The sequence below is a fragment of the Physeter macrocephalus genome, chromosome 14 (assembly GCF_002837175.3).
Source record: "Physeter macrocephalus isolate SW-GA chromosome 14, ASM283717v5, whole genome shotgun sequence".
In the NCBI taxonomy this organism is placed as follows: Eukaryota; Metazoa; Chordata; class Mammalia; order Artiodactyla; family Physeteridae; genus Physeter; species Physeter macrocephalus.
In genome coordinates this window covers 103,938,336-103,955,949 of record NC_041227.1, presented here as the reverse complement: position 1 = coordinate 103,955,949, position 17,614 = coordinate 103,938,336, and the positions used below count along the sequence as shown (strand labels likewise).

Genomic DNA, 17,614 nt, shown 5'->3' with positions numbered 1-17,614 from the left:
ACTGCTGTGGCCTCTCCCGTTGCGGAGCACAGGCTCCGGACGCGCAGGCTCAGCGGGCATGGCTCACGGGCCCAGCCGCTCCGTGGCATGTGGGATCTTCCCGGAACCGGGGCACGAACCCGTGTCCCCTGCATCGGCAGGCGGACTCTCAACCACTGCGCCACCAGGGAAGACCCTGCTTAGCTTCTTGATCTCCATTTCCTCATTTATAAAGCGGTAATAATAAAAATATTCACCTCAAAGGCTTGTGGTACAGTCTGAATGAGATAAAGTATGTGAAGCGCCTAGCACAGAGCATGGTAAATGCTCAAATAAATGGCCATTATTATGATGATCTTATAATAGGATCGAAACCTCATATCTGATATGTCAGCAGTGCTTCCCAAGTCAGGGGAGGCCACTAAGAGCAAGGCCTTGCCCCTGCTGACCCAACCTCGACCGCGGCCTCAGCTCCCAGCTCTCTGGTTCTCGGAATGAACCAGTACTTACGTCCTTGAACACACGCTGTTCCCGCTCCTCCTCCTCAGGCTGTGCAAGGGAGGACACGTTGTCAATCGTATACTTCCACAGCTCCTGCTTCTCCCCGTCCGTCTCGATTCTGTAAGGTCAAAGCCACAACGGGACTAACTCAGAAAATAGGAGGTGGGGCCCTCCAGACCCAGCCCAGGGATGAGCCGATTTACAGCTCTGTTATTCTAAGACGTAAGATGAGGAACAGTCAGCCCAGAGGAGAAGACCTGGCTAGTTCATCTCTCCCAGTTTTGATTTGTCCCTACACGCAGCAGCAGAGAGTATTATTTTCACTTAACTACACTGATGAAGGTATCACTTTCAAATCAGTGCAGGTGCATATTTTCTGAGAACAGGATGCCCAGTGTCCTAAGGGTCTATGACCTGGAACAGAATATGAGCCAGTGGCTGGGAATTTGAAAGTTAGAACACATGAAGGGCTTTCAGAGAATCTCCTCAACTTGGGGCAAGAAGTGAAGCCAAGGAAAGGAATGCCAGTCTCCGCCATCCCTTTCTTCCTCTTCTCACCTGTAGGGTCCTCTGGAGCCAGTGAAGTCAGGTTTTACGGTGATCACACCATTACTGTCCACCTTCAGAGTACAGAGGACATGTTCATACTTCTTATAGCCAAGCCTAGAAAACAGGGAATTAACACCAGGGTTCAAGACTGCTGCCCCACCTCCAGGGAAAGAGGAAGAGGTATTCAGGACACATCAGGGGAGAGGACAGAGGCTGGAGTGAGAATTGTCATGGTAAAATACTCTCTTCCAAAGAAAAAGAAGAAGGAAAAAAATCCCTCCCTCCCATATACCTGGGATGACTGTAACAGGAGAGTGATGGTTAGTGACAGGAGAAAAGAATGAAGGTCGGAGCTGGGCAGTAAGAAGCTTCACTCACTTTCCATAGGGCCCCAGGTCTGCCATGATGTACATGGTCTGAAGAGGGGTGTTGATGACGTGGTTTTTCCGGATGAACTCTTCTGACGGTTCCCAGGTGACGATTCGTGACTTAAGGATGCCACCCTCCCTGGGAGACACCACAGGAAGGGTCACTTCCCTGGCACCCCCCGAAACAGCCTGAAGGAGGAGCTCAGGGGAGCACACGAAGGTGGAGGCCCGCTGCAGGATGGGACGCTCGAGTTGGCGGGCACACCGAGAACACAGGCATGGACGGACCAGAGGCCGCCACGGCCCTGCGCACGCTTGCACTCACATCCCTCGCCTGTCCTGCCGTCGCCGCCTGACATTTGCCATTCGCTCGACCAAGAATGACGGCATTTCGCTGGCTGCGGTGGTCATTTTCTGACAGTGCTGGGAAAAGAGAGGAGCCCAGTGTAAGCCTGCTCAGGGCCATGCGGGACCAAGGACCTGGAGGGAAGTCTTCCTTCTGAAACTTCACACAGAACCCGAACCTAAGATCACGGCCACCTCACAATCACACTGACGGCGGGCACAGTGGCACAAACAGCCCAAAGAAGAGCCCAACCAAGCCTTGGTTTGCCCGAAGGTTGTAGCAGCACATTATCCTTGAGAAGTGAGTTTATTTATGCTAATCTTAAAATGAGCCTGCAACCTCTAAACACATACCAACAAAAAGTTTGGTGAGTCTGCCTGGTAGGTGTTGACATCACTAGGTGGTTGGAAGATGCGAAGTGTAGCACAAATATTCTGTGGAAAACCCTCCCATGGGTAACTGAACACTACCTGTAATTTTCTTTTCTTTACCAAAACGGACAACCCAAACTCTACATGCTACCAACCCACAGCTTTCCTGATATAAGCATCAACCTTTCAAAAACATTCACTTAACACCTGGCTCCTTGGAGAGATCTACAAGGTCATAGACAAAAATCAGAAAATAGAGGCATTCTCCTCCCTCAAGGAGTTTAAAATCTCACTAACAAGACAGAATATGCAGAAGCAAATGTAAAACAAGTCCACGAGGGTATGCTGTCACAGGCAAATTGAGGATATAAGCCATTCCCCATGCAGTACTGAATTCTTCTTCAAACCCATATATTCAGTTTGGGCTGAATCCATGATGAACTTTATCTAGATGGTTCTAGACTCCATCCACCTGTCTGATCTCATGATGCACGGAGGAAGTCAAACCCAGTGGCTGCTTCTCCCAGTTTACAGGCTGCAAGCCTATCATTAGAGACACTGCGGGCTCCCCCAGGCCCTCCAGCAGATGGAGTGGGGAGCAGCAGGCACACCACCTGCAGACCGTGCCCACCTACTCCAGCTGGGCTGCCAGAAGCTCTGTATCCCCTTAACAGGCTTCTCAGTTAACACACAGAGAGGCCAGAAAGCTAGGGGAGACAAAGGTGAAGGGAGCTACGGTGCTTGGGAAAGAATGCTACCTCCTCCAAATTGGTGTATCTATCAGAGTCAGTGTAGGTAAAGATTCGTCGGTTCTTCCTGCCGTCCAAATCCTCCAGCTTCAGAATCTCTTGGCGGTACTGATGATCCAAAGGGCTCTGGCAGGCTGCTTCATTTTGGTACAGATCTACTTCAAACTGAGGTCACAAGGAAACAAAGTTCTACTGAGAATATGTCAAATTTTGTTCCTATAACAGTTTGGTCAAATTAGTTCTACAGCGCTGGTGCAATGTGACATGTTCTCATAGCCAACTGTCGTTTATCTAAACTAATGGAGGACAGGAGAGCCAACGAATGTTAGAGCTAAAAGGAACCACAGTGATAGTCTAATTCAATTCTGCTATTACAGAATTGACATACCAAAACAGTAATTCTGCTGTTTTGGTACGTGGCCCAGAGACGAAAAGTGTCTTACCCAGGATTATAAAACTGGGTAGTGGCAGGCACTATATTCCATTGACCCCATAAGCACAACAGTGGAAAGTATAAACTGTTATAAGCTTTCTGGAAGTCAGTTTAGCAATATGTATCAATAATCCTTCCCTGTGACTAGTCAGGTGGAGGTGGACCAGGGGGAGGCAGACTGAGCAGATAAGGGACACTGGCTCACCTGGCTGAAGAGCTTCTCCTGCCACCCAATCACGACCTCCTCTTCTTCATCTGCCTCCGGGCGGTGTCCACCTCCAAAGACAACAGAGTGAGTCAAATGTTTGAGCCAAACTAGCACCACTTCTTGCTCTGTGGTTGGTTATAACCAAAGTCCCTGCTCTTATATTTGCCACAAAACCAGCTGGAGTTCACTGATCTGTGAAGCACTCACTCTAGACTTACTCTACAGAGGCTGCGGATATGTGTAGAAGCCAAGATTAGGACCCAAGAAGTCTTAATCACTACTCTGATTTGAATAAAAGGAAGTCATACCTTCCAGGAATTATTTGATCTAATTCAGTGTCAAGAGCTGACATTTATTAGATATAGGCTGAATAGCTCTTCCTCAGTCCCAATTGCCTACATTTGCTAGACAGGAACTGTGGCATTTTTATCTTCACTATTCCTGAGGCCATATAGCTAGAATCACAAACACTATAATCTTAAGAGACCAAGTATCAGGAGAGAAAAGGAAAGACATATAACTGATTTTTTTTAAAAGAACCAAGTCTAACACACACACTCCTAGCTGAGTATGCCTTTTTCAAAGACACATGCTTCACAACCTGCCAGCTCACACTCTTGCCCAGGAATATTTTTGAACAGAAACGACAAAAGCAGAGAGACCAGTGACCTAACACAAACACACTGTCCTCTCTTCCTCACTTTTCTGGCTTCCCAGATAAGGAAAACTGCTAGAACACAGATGGTGTTAATATGTACATTTTCCAGACCCCAATTTTTTTTTTTTTTTTGCGGTACGCGGGCCTCTCACTGTTGTGGCCTCTCCCTTTGCGGAGCACAGGCTCCAGACGCGCAGGCTCAGCGGCCATGGCTCACGGGCCCAGCCGCTCGGGGACATGTGGGATCTTCCCGGACCGGGGCACGAACCCGTGTCCCCTGCATCGGCAGGCGGATTCTCAACCACTGCGCCACCAGGGAAGCCCTTTTTTTGTTTGTTTGTTTGTTTTTTCAGACCCCAATTTTTAAGCTGTTTTAAAAAGTGCTTAGTTGTATGTTTCAAGCTTGGAGTGATATTTTCTCTTAGAAAAAAAATGCCACAAATGGTATTTAGGTTGACAGGCAAATTTATAACATACCTAAAGTATGGTATTTGCTATTTCCCTACATTTGACCACAATTCGGATCAGCATCTTGATGGCAGGAATCAAGCCTTATTCAATTTTACACAACATAATGTAGCAGTTAAAATTGCCTGGGATCAAATCCTGGCTTCAATATTTACCAGCCCTGTGACCTTGGACAATAAACCCAACCTCTCTATACCTTTTCTCAGACTATAGACCTGGGTCTACTCTGTCTTAAGAGGTAACCTCTGCCCTAGGCCCTTCCCCAGATCCCCAAGCGGCCACATCACCACCATTCACCCACTGGTGGATGGGTGAGGCCTAAAAGTGGCCAAGTCTATGAGGTCCTTCCCGGGCTGGGCGGCAGGCTGGTAATGGATGTAGTTGCTTGATGTGATTCTCTGCAGGTGGACTCTGCCAGGAAAAGAGAAGCCCAAAATACTCGTTACAAAACACTCAACCAGGAGATGAACGCAGAGCAAAGATGGGGAAACAAAACTCAGAAGAGGGTACGGCTACCAAGAATGTGGCGGGGTGTAGGCGACAGAGGGGATGTGAGTGGGGCACGGGGCCCTAAGGAGAAGACGATGGGAGAGTGTATTGGAGACACAGGGCCTCGAGAAACTTGGGAGGGGCAGGGTCCTGAAAGGGTGGGTCTGGAAGTTGTGAGTGAAGAGGGTGCCGGGTAGTGAGGGAGACGCGGGGAGACGAGGTGACAGCGGTCAGGACTGCAAACGCAAGCGAGGGTCCCAGCAAACAAGAAGTAAAGTTCAGGTTCTAATTATCTGACAGCATAAAAGCACGGGGCTCTGGGGTGATGAGACTACCGGAGGCGGAGGTTGCGCACGGGGTCCCAAGAACGATACACGGCCTCTCCGGTGTCAGCGCTCCAGACGGTCTCCGCCATGACAGCTGCGCTGCGCGCGACTGCGCCGGAAAGCGCACCGCCCCAGTTCCCCTGGCAACGGAAACGCTGGGTTAGGGAGGCGGGAACCCGGTTCCGTACGCGGCGCGGCAGAACCTCGCCCGTTGCAGGCGCAGGCCAGTTGGTGTCAGCGCACGCTTTGGCTGGGGCACGTGCAGGGTTGCCGCTGATCCTGAGTGAGAACAGAGCTCACTCACACCCAAGGCCAGACTTGATGCACTTTACAAATGAGGAAACTAAAGCAGCGCTATAGGCCCCTTTTATACAGATTCAGACAGAAATGGTGATGGACACCAAACCCAAGCGTCCTGAGTTCTCAACTACTACTTTTTCCACCACACGACACAGCCTTCCACTGAATCCAGGGAAACTTTGGCCTCCTAATCGGTGGACGTGACTCACAGAATGCACCCATTCTTCCCAAAGGAGTCAGGGGAGGCGATGATGGTTACCCAGACATGAAAATATATTCTTGGAAGAAGACAAAAAAGTGTCAAGATTTTATTAATCCTTGTGTTGGCATTCACTGAACCAGAGAAAGAAGAAACAAGGAAGCTAACAGTAAGGAAGGAAAAGATTCATTATTGCACTGGGTTTTCCCCTGCGTGTGTTATTTCCGGATTTTTAAGCCACCTTAGATATCTCACTGGCCTTGGGAAAAGTCAACAAAATGCCATTATGAAGGCGTGCTTCACTGGACTGACAAAGGCAGGACACACCATAACCTTGAGTCTAGCTCCCTGACACCTTGAGAATGTCAACAATTTTCAGCCTTTGACATTTGCTGCTTCCTCAACAGAGTAGGCAATTGTCCCCTGAACTCGAGAATCTCATGCCAGTTTCATTATATGGCACTGGGCGCCCTAAGCAACAAAGCTGCTGTTGTGTAACACTAAAGACTCACCGTAACAATAGCCCTATTTATTTAAGATCTGATACAGCCTGGGCGCTTGGTTTGTATTGTCCCTAATCCTCCTAGAAACCCCTCAAGTAGGTATTTGTTATTCTCATTTAATCAGTGAAGTTATTGAAGGCCAGAGCTTGAAGGCTGAACTCTAGTAAGTGGTGAAGGAGCTGCAATTCCAGCCCAGGTCTCTCTTTTGAAGCCTGAACACCTTCCACTCTGCTTCACGACCTCTCACCTACCAATTTATTCTATAAGAGCACACAGTTGCCAATCTGGGAAATAATTATTTCAACAGGTGAAACCATGGAGGCAGAATATTAGCTTTTACGAGAAAAGCCACTCTAATTTTTTCTTTCAAAGTTGTGAATAGGCAGCACTGTGCCACATGAACAACAAATGATAAAGGTGGAGCCTGTACCAACAGTTTAGTTTTATACCAAATCAAACTTATAGCAAAGTCAATCTGACATAATTATAGGCAAAGTAGGTACTGTACCACATGGTATGGAAATATAAGTTATTTGTCTAACCATAGTTGAATTATTTTTATACAGGTAGACTAGATTTTTATTCTCCTTATTTACTGGTATAAGTCAGGATTCTTAAAATTGGGATCCATGAGCAGAGTTCAGGGGGTCTATTGACTGTTTCCCTTACCAGTAGGGGATAACAGTATGAGATTAAGAGATACAAACTACTGTGTATAAAATAAATAAGCAGCAGAGATATATTTTACAGCACAGGGAAATATAGCCATTATTTTGTAATAACTTTAAATGGAGTATCTATAAAAAATATTGAATCCCTATGTTGTACACCTGAACTAGTATGTTCTAAATCAACTCTATGTCAATTAAAAAAAACCTCCCTAGATTTCTGTGGGGGCCATTTTCTGGAAAGAATTCATGGCTTTTATTAGATTCTGGAAGGAGTTTGTACCCTGATATCAAGAGTAGCCTGATCCCCACTACATTTATATACTGACCTCTTGTTAAACATCAAAAGTTTGGATTATATAGCATAAAGGCCAAAATCCTTTGTACCACCCCCAGCAACCCTTCCTCCCCCATCCCCAGTCAGGAAGGTTCAGAGTTGACATTTAATGTGTTCTCCCTAAAATAGAACCATTATTTGGAGGTTTTTTGTTTTTTTGGCTAGAAAACACTTACACAAACCATCACAAAGGGTAGATATTGCCTCCATTTCACATATTTATAAACCAAGACATTAATTGTATTTCTCAGTCTTATGACCAAGAAGTATAGAGCCTGGGCTTATGTTCAGAATGTTTTGACTCAAACCTATGGGCTCTCCTTTGAACTGTGCTGCCTCCTTACATCTACTCCCACCCCCAACCCCAATTTTTTCTATCTTAAACCAGCCACATCTGAGCTATATCATAACAGTCCAATCGCTCTCTCTTTCCCCTCTCCAGTTGGTACTTTATAACTTACTTGGGCTCTCCCCACTACAAGACTTTAGGAAAGCAGAAGAATATCACTACAGTTCTTCAAAAATTCTTCTGGGTCCCACAGTGTCTATGCTTTATGCCTAATAACTATCCCTTGAACTCACCTTGGTCCAGAGAAGAGATCCTACTGAAATGGAACAATCTTATGAGGAATAATAGACTTGACTCTTGCTTTTCTCTCTCTCTCCCTGACTTTGAAGATGGAGGAAGGGGCCATAAACACACCATAAAGCAGAAATTGTCAGATTGGATAAAAAGCAAGATCCAACTATATGCTGTCCACAAGAAGCTCACCTTAAATATAAAGACATTGATACTTTAAAAGTTAAAAAAATGGAATGAAATCTTGCCATTTGTGACAACAGGATGGTTATAGAGGGTATTATGCTAAGAGAAAAAAGTCAGAGAAAGACAAATACTTCATGATTTCATTTATATGTGGAATCTAAAAAATAAAACAAGTGAACAAACAAAACAGAGATATAGTTACAGAGAACAAATAGGAGGTTGCCAGAGGGGAGGGAGGTGGGGAGAGAAAAGAAATAGATGAGGGAGATTAAGAAGTACAAACTTCTAGTTGCAAAATAAATGTCATGGGTATGAAATGTACTTTGTGGAGAATATAGTAAATAATTTTGTAATATCATTGTATGGTGACAGATCAAAGCTAGACTTACCATGGTGATCATTTTGAAATGTATAGAAATATCACATCACTATGTTGTATAACAGGAACTAACATAATGTTGCAGATCAGTTATACTCCAAAAACAAACAGACTCATAGAAAAAAGATCAGATTTGTGGTTACCAGAAGTGTGGGGTGGGGGGAGAGGGAATTGGATGAAGACAGTCAAAAGGTGCAAATTTCCAGTTATAATAAAAATAAGTACTAGGTATGTAAGGTACAACATGATAAATATAATTAACACTGCTGTATGTTACACGTGAAAGTTGTTAAGAAGGTAAATCCTAAGCATTCTCATCGCAAGGAAAAATATTTTTTTCTTTCTTTAATTTTTTATGTGTATTTTTGTATTCTGTAATTTTGTATGAGATTATGGATGTTCACTAAACTTATTAATCATTTTATGACATATGTAAGTCAAACCATTATGCTATACACTTTAAACTTACACGGTGCTGTATGTCAATTATATCTCAATAAAACTGGAAGAAAACAAAAGTAGAAAAAGAAAAAGCAGGAAAAGAAAAAAAATGTTTTTAAAAGTTAAAGGATGGAAAAAGATATACCAAACAAACACTAATCAAAAGAAAACTAGAATGGCTATATTAATAACAGACAAAATAGACTTCAAAACAAGGGATATTATCAAGAATAAAGAGGTATATTTTGTAATGATAAATGCATCAATTCATCAAGAGGACATAAGAGACCTAAATACTTATGCAGTTAATAACAGAACTTCAAAATACATGAAGCAAAAATTGGTAGAAATGAAAGAAATCCACAATTATAGTTGGAGATATCAACACTTTTTCTTTTTTCTTTTTGTTTGTAATACAAGCATTTATTTATTTTCTTTTTTAAAAATAATATTATAATATTATATTAATTTCAGGTGTACAACATAGTGACTCAATATTTTTATAGATTATACACCATACAAAGTTATTACAATATTATTGACCATACTACTTGTGCTGGACATTTATCCCTGTGACTTTTATTTTTTAAGTGGTAGTTTGTACCTCTTAATCCCCTTCACCTATTTTGCCCATCCCTGCACACTCCTCCCTTCTGGCAGCCACAAGTTTGTTCTCTGTATCTGTGAGTCTGTTTCTGTTTTTTTCTGTTGTATTATACTTTTTTCTTTTTTAGGTTCCACATATAAGTGAAAATGTTCAGTATTTGACTTTCTCTAACTTATTTCACTTAGCGTAATACCCTGTAAGTCCATGCATCCTGTTGCATATGGCAAGATTTCATTCTTTTTATGGGTAATATTCCATTGTGTATAATATGCCACACCTTCTTTATCCATTCATCTATCACTGAACGCTTAGGTTGCTTCCGTACCTTGGCTATTGTAAATAATGCTGCAATGAACATTGCAGTGCATATATCTTTTTGAATTAGTGTTTTCATTTTCTTCAGATAAATACCCAGGAGAGGAATTGCTGAATCGTATGGTAGTTCTATATTTAATTTTTTGAGGACCCTCCATATTGTTTTCCACACCTGCTATACCAATTTACATTCCCCCCAAAAGTGCATTAGGATTCCCTTTTTACCACATCCTCACCAACACTTGTTATTTGTTCTCTTTTTGATAATAGCCATTCTGAAAGGTGTGAGGTGATGTTTCATTGTGGTTTTGATTTGCATTTCCCTGATGATTAGTGATGTTAAGTATCTTTTCATTTGTCTGTTGACCATCTGCATGTTTTCTTTGGAAAACTGCCAATTCAGGTCCTTTGCCCATTTTTAAATCAAATTGTTTTTTTATATATTGAGTTGTATGAATTCTTTATATATTTTGGATATTTACTGTTAACCTCTTTTTAGACATATCATTTGCAAATATATTCTCCCATTCAACATGCTGTCTTTTCATTTTGTTGATGATTTCTTTCACTGTGCAAAAGGTTTTCAGTTTGATGTGGTCTCATTTGTTTATTTTTGCTTTTGTTGCCCTGGCCTGAGAAATCAGATCCAAAAAAATATTGTTAAGACCAATGTCAAAGAATGTACTGCCTATGTTTTCATGGGAGTTTTATGGTTTCAGGTCTTATATTTATGTCTTTAATCCATTTTGAGCTTATTTTTGTATATGGTGTGAGAAAATGGTCTAGTTTCATTCTTTTACATGTAGCTGTTCAGTTTTCCCAGCATCACTTATTGGAGAGACTATCTTTTCCCCATTGATTGATTTGTGGATATTGAACCATCCTATTAACCCTGGAATAAATCTCACTTGATCATGATGTATGATTCTTTTAATGTATCATTGAATTTGGTTTGCTAATACTTTGTTGAGAATTTTTGTGACTATGTTCATAAGGAATATTGGCCCATAATTTTTTTTTTGGTAGTGTCTTTGGTTTTGATATCAGTGTAATGCTGGCTTCATAGAATGCATTTGAAAGCATTCCCTCTTCTTGGAAGATTATATGTTTCCAGAAATTTATCCATTTCTTCTAGATTGTCCAATTTGTTGGCATATAGTTGTTCATAATATTGTCTTATGATTGTATTTCTGTGTTATCGATTATAACTTCTTTTTCTTCATTTCTGATTTTACTTGGGCTCTCTATTTTTCTCAATGAGTCTGGCTAAAAGTTTATCAATTTTGTTTATCTTTTCAAAAAAGAGCTCTTAGATTTGCTGAATTTTTCTATTGTTTTGTTTTTTCAGTCTCTTTCATTTATTTCTGCTCTGATCTCTATTACTTCTTTCATTCTACTAACTTTGGGCTTTGTTTGTTCTTTTTCTAATTCCTTTAGGTATAAAGTTGGGTTCTTTATTTGAGATTTTTCTTGTTTCTTGAGGTAGGCCTGAATTGCTATGAACTTCCCTCTTAGAACTGCTTTTGCTGTGTCCCATAGATTTTGGAAAGTTGTGTTTCTATTTTCATTCATCTCACAGAATTTTTAAAATTTCATCTTTAATTTCTTCAGTGATCCATTGGCTTTTTAGTAGCATGTGGTTTAGGTTCCATGTGTCTGTATTTTTTCCAGTTTTCTTCCTATAACTGATTTCTAGTTTCATACCATTGTAGTTGGAAAATATGACTGATAGGATTCCAATCTTCTTAAATATATTGAGACTTGTTTTGTGGCCTAGCATGTGATCTATCCTGGAGAATGTTTCATATGCACTTGAAAAGAATGTGTAGTCTGCTGTTTGTGGATGGAATGTTCTATCAATGTCTATTAAGTCCATCTGGTTTAATTTATTGTTTAAAGCCAATGTTTCTTTTTTATTTTGTTTATTATTTATTTATTATTTATTTACTTATTTATAGCTGTGTTGGGTCTTTGTTGCTGCGTGAGGGCTATCTCTTCTTGTGGCGAGCGGGGACTACTCTTCGTTGCGGTGTGCAGGCTTCTCATTGCAGTGGCTTCTCTTGTTGGAGAGCACAGGCTCTAGGCTTGTGGGCTTCAGTAGTTGTGGCTCCCAGGCTTAGTTGCTCCATGGCATGTGGGATCTTCCCGGACCAGGGATCCAACCCACATCCCTTGCATTGGCAGACAGATTCTTAACCACTGTGCCACCAGGGAAGTCCCAAGGCCAATGTTTCTTTATTGATTTTCTGTCTGCATGATACATCCATTGATGTAAATAGGGCATTAAAGTTCTCTATTATTATTATATTACTGTAACGTCTCCCTTTATACCTGTTAATATTTGCTTAATATATTTAGGTGCCCCTATGTGTATATATGTTTACAAATGTTATATCCTCTTCTTCTATTGATACCTTATTCAGTATGTAATGCACTTCTTTGGATTTTCTTATAGTCTTTGTTTTAAAGTTTCCAAGTTAAGTGTATTTTTCATTTCAGTTACTGTATTATTCACCTCTGATTTGGTTCTTTTTTATATTTTCTAATTCTTTGTTGAAGTTCTCATTGTGTTCCTCTGTTCTTTTCCTGAGTTCAGTGAACATTTTTATGACCATTGCTTTGAACTCTTTATCAGGTAAACTACTTACCTCTATTTATTAGGATTTTTTCCTGGGGTTTTATCTTGTCTTTCCATTTAGAACATATATCTCTGTCTTCTCATTTTGTTTAACTTTCTGTGTTTTTATCTCTATGAATTAGGTGAAACAGTTACCTCTACCAGCCTTGAAGGCATGTCTTTGTGTAGGAGCATCCCTTTGCAGACTGTGTGTGACTGGTGGCTTTGGTGGGAGGGCTGGAACTGAAGCAGGTATGGGCAAGGGCTTTCTCTGGGGTGTTCTGGAAGCTGCAACCTTGGCAGGGGGCAGAGGGCAAGGGGCTGGGGCCAGAGCCCTGCACAGGCTGGGACTTCTCCTGGTGCATGCCAGGGGCCACTGCCTTGACAGTTGAGGTGGAGATGCTGGAGCTGGAGCCCAGTGCAGGCTGCAGGAGAAGCTGGTGTATTCTTGACAGGCCAGCAGAGAACCAGGTGCTTTTCAATCTGCTGCCTCTGTACTGGGACTTGGATTGAGTGAGTTTATATGTGATCCCTTTAAAAGTGGAGTCTTGGTTTCCTACAGCCCTCCAGCTCTCCTGGTCATAAGTTCCACTTGTTTTCAAAACCAGCTAAGGGGGCTCATTTTCCTGGTGGCAGTCCCCATGGCTGGGGTTCCTGAGTGAGGCTCGAACCCCTCACTCCTTGGGGAGGATCTCTGAGTTTGTGATATCCCCTTCTGCTTTTGGGTCGGCTGGTGTGGGTGTGGGTCCTGACTAGATTGTGTCTCTGTCCCTCTTACCCATTTTGATGTGTTTTAGTTCTCTTTATATCCTTAATTGTAGAAGTGCTGTCCTGTTAGTCTTGAGGTCATTCTCAAAGAGAGTTGTTCTACATGTAGTTGTAGTTTTGGTGTGACTGTGGAAGGAGGTGGGCTCCAGCTCTTCCTACTCTGCCATCTTGATCCCTCTTTCTCAACACTTTTTCTTAGTACTTGATGAAACACATGGACAGAAAATCAGTAAGTATATAGACCTGAACAACATTATCAACAAATTTTACCAAATTGACATTTGTAGAATGTCAACAGACATTCTCTACAACAGAAAGCATATTCTTTTCAAGTGCACAAGGAATACTAAGATAGACCATTTCTGGACTATAAAACAAATCCTAATAAATTTAAAAGGACTGAACTCACATGAAATAAATTCCTAGAACACAACAGAATTAAACTAGAAATCAGAAACAGAAAGGTATCTGGAAAATTCCCAAGTATTTGGTTTATAACAACATACTTCTAAATAATCCATTTTTCAAGAGAGAAATCATAATGGAAATTAGGAAATGAGTTGAGTGAAAATGAAAACATGATATATCAAAATGTTGGGTATGCAGCTAAAGCAGTGCTTGGAGGGAAATTTATAGCATGAAGTGCTTCTGTAAGAAAAAAAGCTCTCAAATCAGTGATCTAAATTTCAATTTTAATAAACTAGGAGGAGAAAATCAAAACTAAGTAAGAAGTAGGGGAAAAATAATAAACATAAGAGCATAAATTTATGAAATACAATTAAAAACATAAAAACCAGGACTTCCATGGTGGTCCAGTGGTTAGGACTCTGTACTTCCACTGCAGGGGGCACAGGTTCCATCCCTGGTTAGGGAACTGGGATCCTGCATGGCCAAAAAAACCCCAAAGACAAAAACATAAAAACACATTTTTAAAAAAGCCACTTCTGGAGTGGTGAAAGAAGGGTCTTTAAAAATTCACTCTTCCATAAAGCAATGAGAACCCTGGCAAAAATTATCAAACTCAACTTTTTCAAAACTCTACAAATTGACCAAATTCTTGAAACAATCCAAAGAACATCTATCGAAAAAAGAGAGCCAAATTTCAGTAAGAACAGTGAGCTTTGTGGCATTTTAGCTGTCCTATTCCTTCTCTCCTCTCCCCAGCATAAACTCATGTGTGACTAGCCTTTTTCCCTGAGGGTAGTGTCAAAAGGAATGAGTGGCAATTGTTTAATACTGCAGCTGCTTAGGATGATGATAATACCTGAGATAAACAAGAAACTATCAAAAAAAAACTTGAAAGGAAAAACTGGGGACTGATAAGCTCATGGGAGTTTTCAAAAGCTCTAATATATTCTTGGGAATCTAGGTCATGCACATGTGCAGGGAGGTGTGTATGCCCAGGAAAGATGCGAGATGACTGAATCTCTCATCTCTGGCTGATCTTGAGGCTCTGACAATCATGATGTGAAGGCTAAGACAGAGTTAGAAACTGTCTGCCAAAAAATTGACAGTGTATCTCAACATGTTCAGAGAGCCTTAGACAAAGGCTGAGAGACTTATTGGTTTAGGGGATTTAAGGAAATCTCTATCCAGTCATTAGCTGACCAACAAGCTAACCAACCAAGCAGACTTCAGTTGGCACACATGACAAAGAATACAGACTTTACAGAATTAGTTCAGAAAAGTCATTAAACAAATAAGCAGCAGCATCACCACCAACAAAGAGCAACAAGAAGCCCTGGAAAGGAGGGAGGGAGTTGCCACTTTATATTATTTTAAATGTCCAGTTTTCAACTAAAACTTACAAGACAAGGAAAGTATTGTCCCTACAGAGGAAGAAAAGCAGTCCATAGAAATAGTCTCTGAGAGAGCACAGATAGTTGGAATATTTATGTGCATCTAGTAATTTTTATAAAAATATGTCCAAAGAACTCAAGGAAACCATATCTAAAGAACTAAAGGAACATATGAGGATGATGTTGCACCAAGTATAGAATATCAGTAAAGAAGTATAACTTATTTTTTAACAAGAAACAAATATAAATTCTGGAGTTGGAAAGATTAATAAATGAAATGAAAAATTCACTAGAGAGGCTCAACAGCACATGAACACTGGCAGAAGAAAGAATCAGTAAACTTGAAGATAGGCTGATTTAAATAATTCATTCTGAGGAACAGAGAGAAAAATAGAATGAACAAAAATGAACAGAGCCTCACAGACCTATAGGACACAATCAAGTATACCAACAATTAAATAATGGGAGTCCCAAAAGGAGGGGAGAGAGAGAAAGGATTAGAAAAAATATTTGAAGAAATAATGGCTGAAATTTTCCCAAATTTGATGTAAAAACTATTAATCTACATTCCCAAAGAGCTTAATGAACTCCAAGCAGTATAAACTCAAATGAGAATGTGGAAAACAGCATGAGAGAAGCAATTTTCATGTACAAGGAATGCTCAATAAGATTAACAGCTGATTTCTCATCAGAAAATATGGAGACTAGAAGGCAGTGGTATGATATATTTCAGGTGCTGAAAGAAAAAATTGCCAACCAAAAATTCTATACCAGCAAAACCATCCTTTAAAAATGACAGAGAAATTAAGGCATACTCCAAGAAAAAAAACAAAAACTGAGAGTATATGTCACTAGCAGATCTTCCCTAAAAGGGAGACCTTCAGGTTGAAAGAAAAGGACAAAAGACTGAACTCAAAGTCACATGAAAATAAAGAACACCAGTAAAGGTAACTACATAGACAAATATAAGAAAGCGTAATTTTTTGTAAGTCTTTTTTTTCTCATATATGATTTAAATGACAATTGCTAAAAGTGAGAATTTAAAACTGTTAATGATCCTATAATAAATAAAGATGCAATTTATATGACTAATAGTATAAAAGAGGGGGCAGAGAAAAGAGCTATATAGGAGCAAGGTTCTTGAAATTAAGCTGGAATTAATATGAATTAGATTAATTTAAGTTGTTAATTGTTAAGATTTTAATATGTTAATTGTAATCCTTAGGGCAACCACTAAGAAAATAACTCGAAAGAAAAAAAGAAAGAAAGAAAGAAAGAAAGAGAGAAAGAAAGAGAGAGAGAGAGAGAGAGAGAGAAAGAAAGAAAGAAAGAGAAATGATAAGGGTACACTAGAAAATATCTAACATAAAATCAGGCTGTAATAGAGGAACAGAAAACAAAAAGACAGAATACATATAGAAAACAAATAGCAAAATGGCATATGTACATTCTACCTTGTCTGTAACTATATTAAATGTGAATGGATTAAACACACTGATCAAAGGGCAGAGACTGGCATAATGGGTTGGAAATACATGATCCAATCATATGCTATCAATAATAGACACTTTAGATTCAAAGACGCAAATAGGTTGAAAGTAAATTGATAGGAGAAGATATACCATGCAAGCAGTAACCAAAAGAGAGCTAGAATAGTTCGACTAATAATATTAGGTAAAGTAAACTTTAAGACAAACATTGTTATAGAGACAAAGGACATTTTACAATGATAAAAGTGTCTACTCCATCAAGCAGACATAACAATTCCTAAATTCAAGAATAAAGTAAGGAACATTACTACTGACCTTACAGAAATAAAAAGGATAATAAGGGAGTGCTATGAAAAATTATATGTCGGTAAATTAAACAGTTTCAATGAAATGGACAAATTCCTGGAAAAACAAAAACTAAATCTTACTAAAGGATAAATATAAAATCTGAGAAGAGCTATATGAAATTGAATTGTTAATTTAAAAAATTCTTCCCTAACACACAATCCAAATTAAAAATGGGCAGAAGATTTGAATAGACATTTCTAGAGAAGACATACAGAGGCCAACAAGTACATGATGCTCAATGTCAGTTATTATCAGGGAAATGCAAATCAAAATCACAATGAGATTTCACCTCATACCTGTTAGAATGACTTCTACAAAGCCTTCTTAGATACAACACCAAAAACACAAGCAACTAAAGAAAAAGTAAATTGGATGTCATCAAAATTCAAAACTTCTGCACTTCAAAGGACAATATCAAGAAAGTGAAAATACAACTTACAAAATGAGAGAACATATTTTCAAACCATATATCTGACAAGAGACCTGTATCTGGAATATACACATAACTCCTACAAATCATATGTATTAAAAGATACACAACTCAAGTAAAAATATGAGCAAAGATCTGAGTATACATTTCTCCATAGAAGATATACAAATGGCCAATGAGCACATGGAAAGATGTTCAACAT

At 40.1% G+C, this 17,614-nt stretch overlaps 1 protein-coding gene across 2 annotated transcripts in view; it reads right to left on the bottom strand.

The window, feature by feature from the left end:
* MKS1 (MKS transition zone complex subunit 1) overlaps positions 1–5,581 on the bottom strand; it is an 18,298-nt gene extending 12,717 nt beyond the window's left edge. For both annotated transcript variants that reach the window (XM_007124308.4, XM_024127937.3), the window contains exons 1-8: positions 5,455–5,581; positions 4,932–5,041; positions 3,502–3,572; positions 2,873–3,028; positions 1,723–1,820; positions 1,408–1,536; positions 1,039–1,143; positions 490–598 (exon numbers count right to left, since the gene is read on the bottom strand). In XM_007124308.4, coding sequence (XP_007124370.1) covers positions 490–598; positions 1,039–1,143; positions 1,408–1,536; positions 1,723–1,820; positions 2,873–3,028; positions 3,502–3,572; positions 4,932–5,041; positions 5,455–5,534 — 858 coding nt within the window. In that variant the 5' untranslated portion in view covers positions 5,535–5,581. The remainder of the gene's footprint in view (positions 1–489; positions 599–1,038; positions 1,144–1,407; positions 1,537–1,722; positions 1,821–2,872; positions 3,029–3,501; positions 3,573–4,931; positions 5,042–5,454) is intronic.
* Between the last annotated feature and the right edge of the window lie 12,033 nt (positions 5,582–17,614).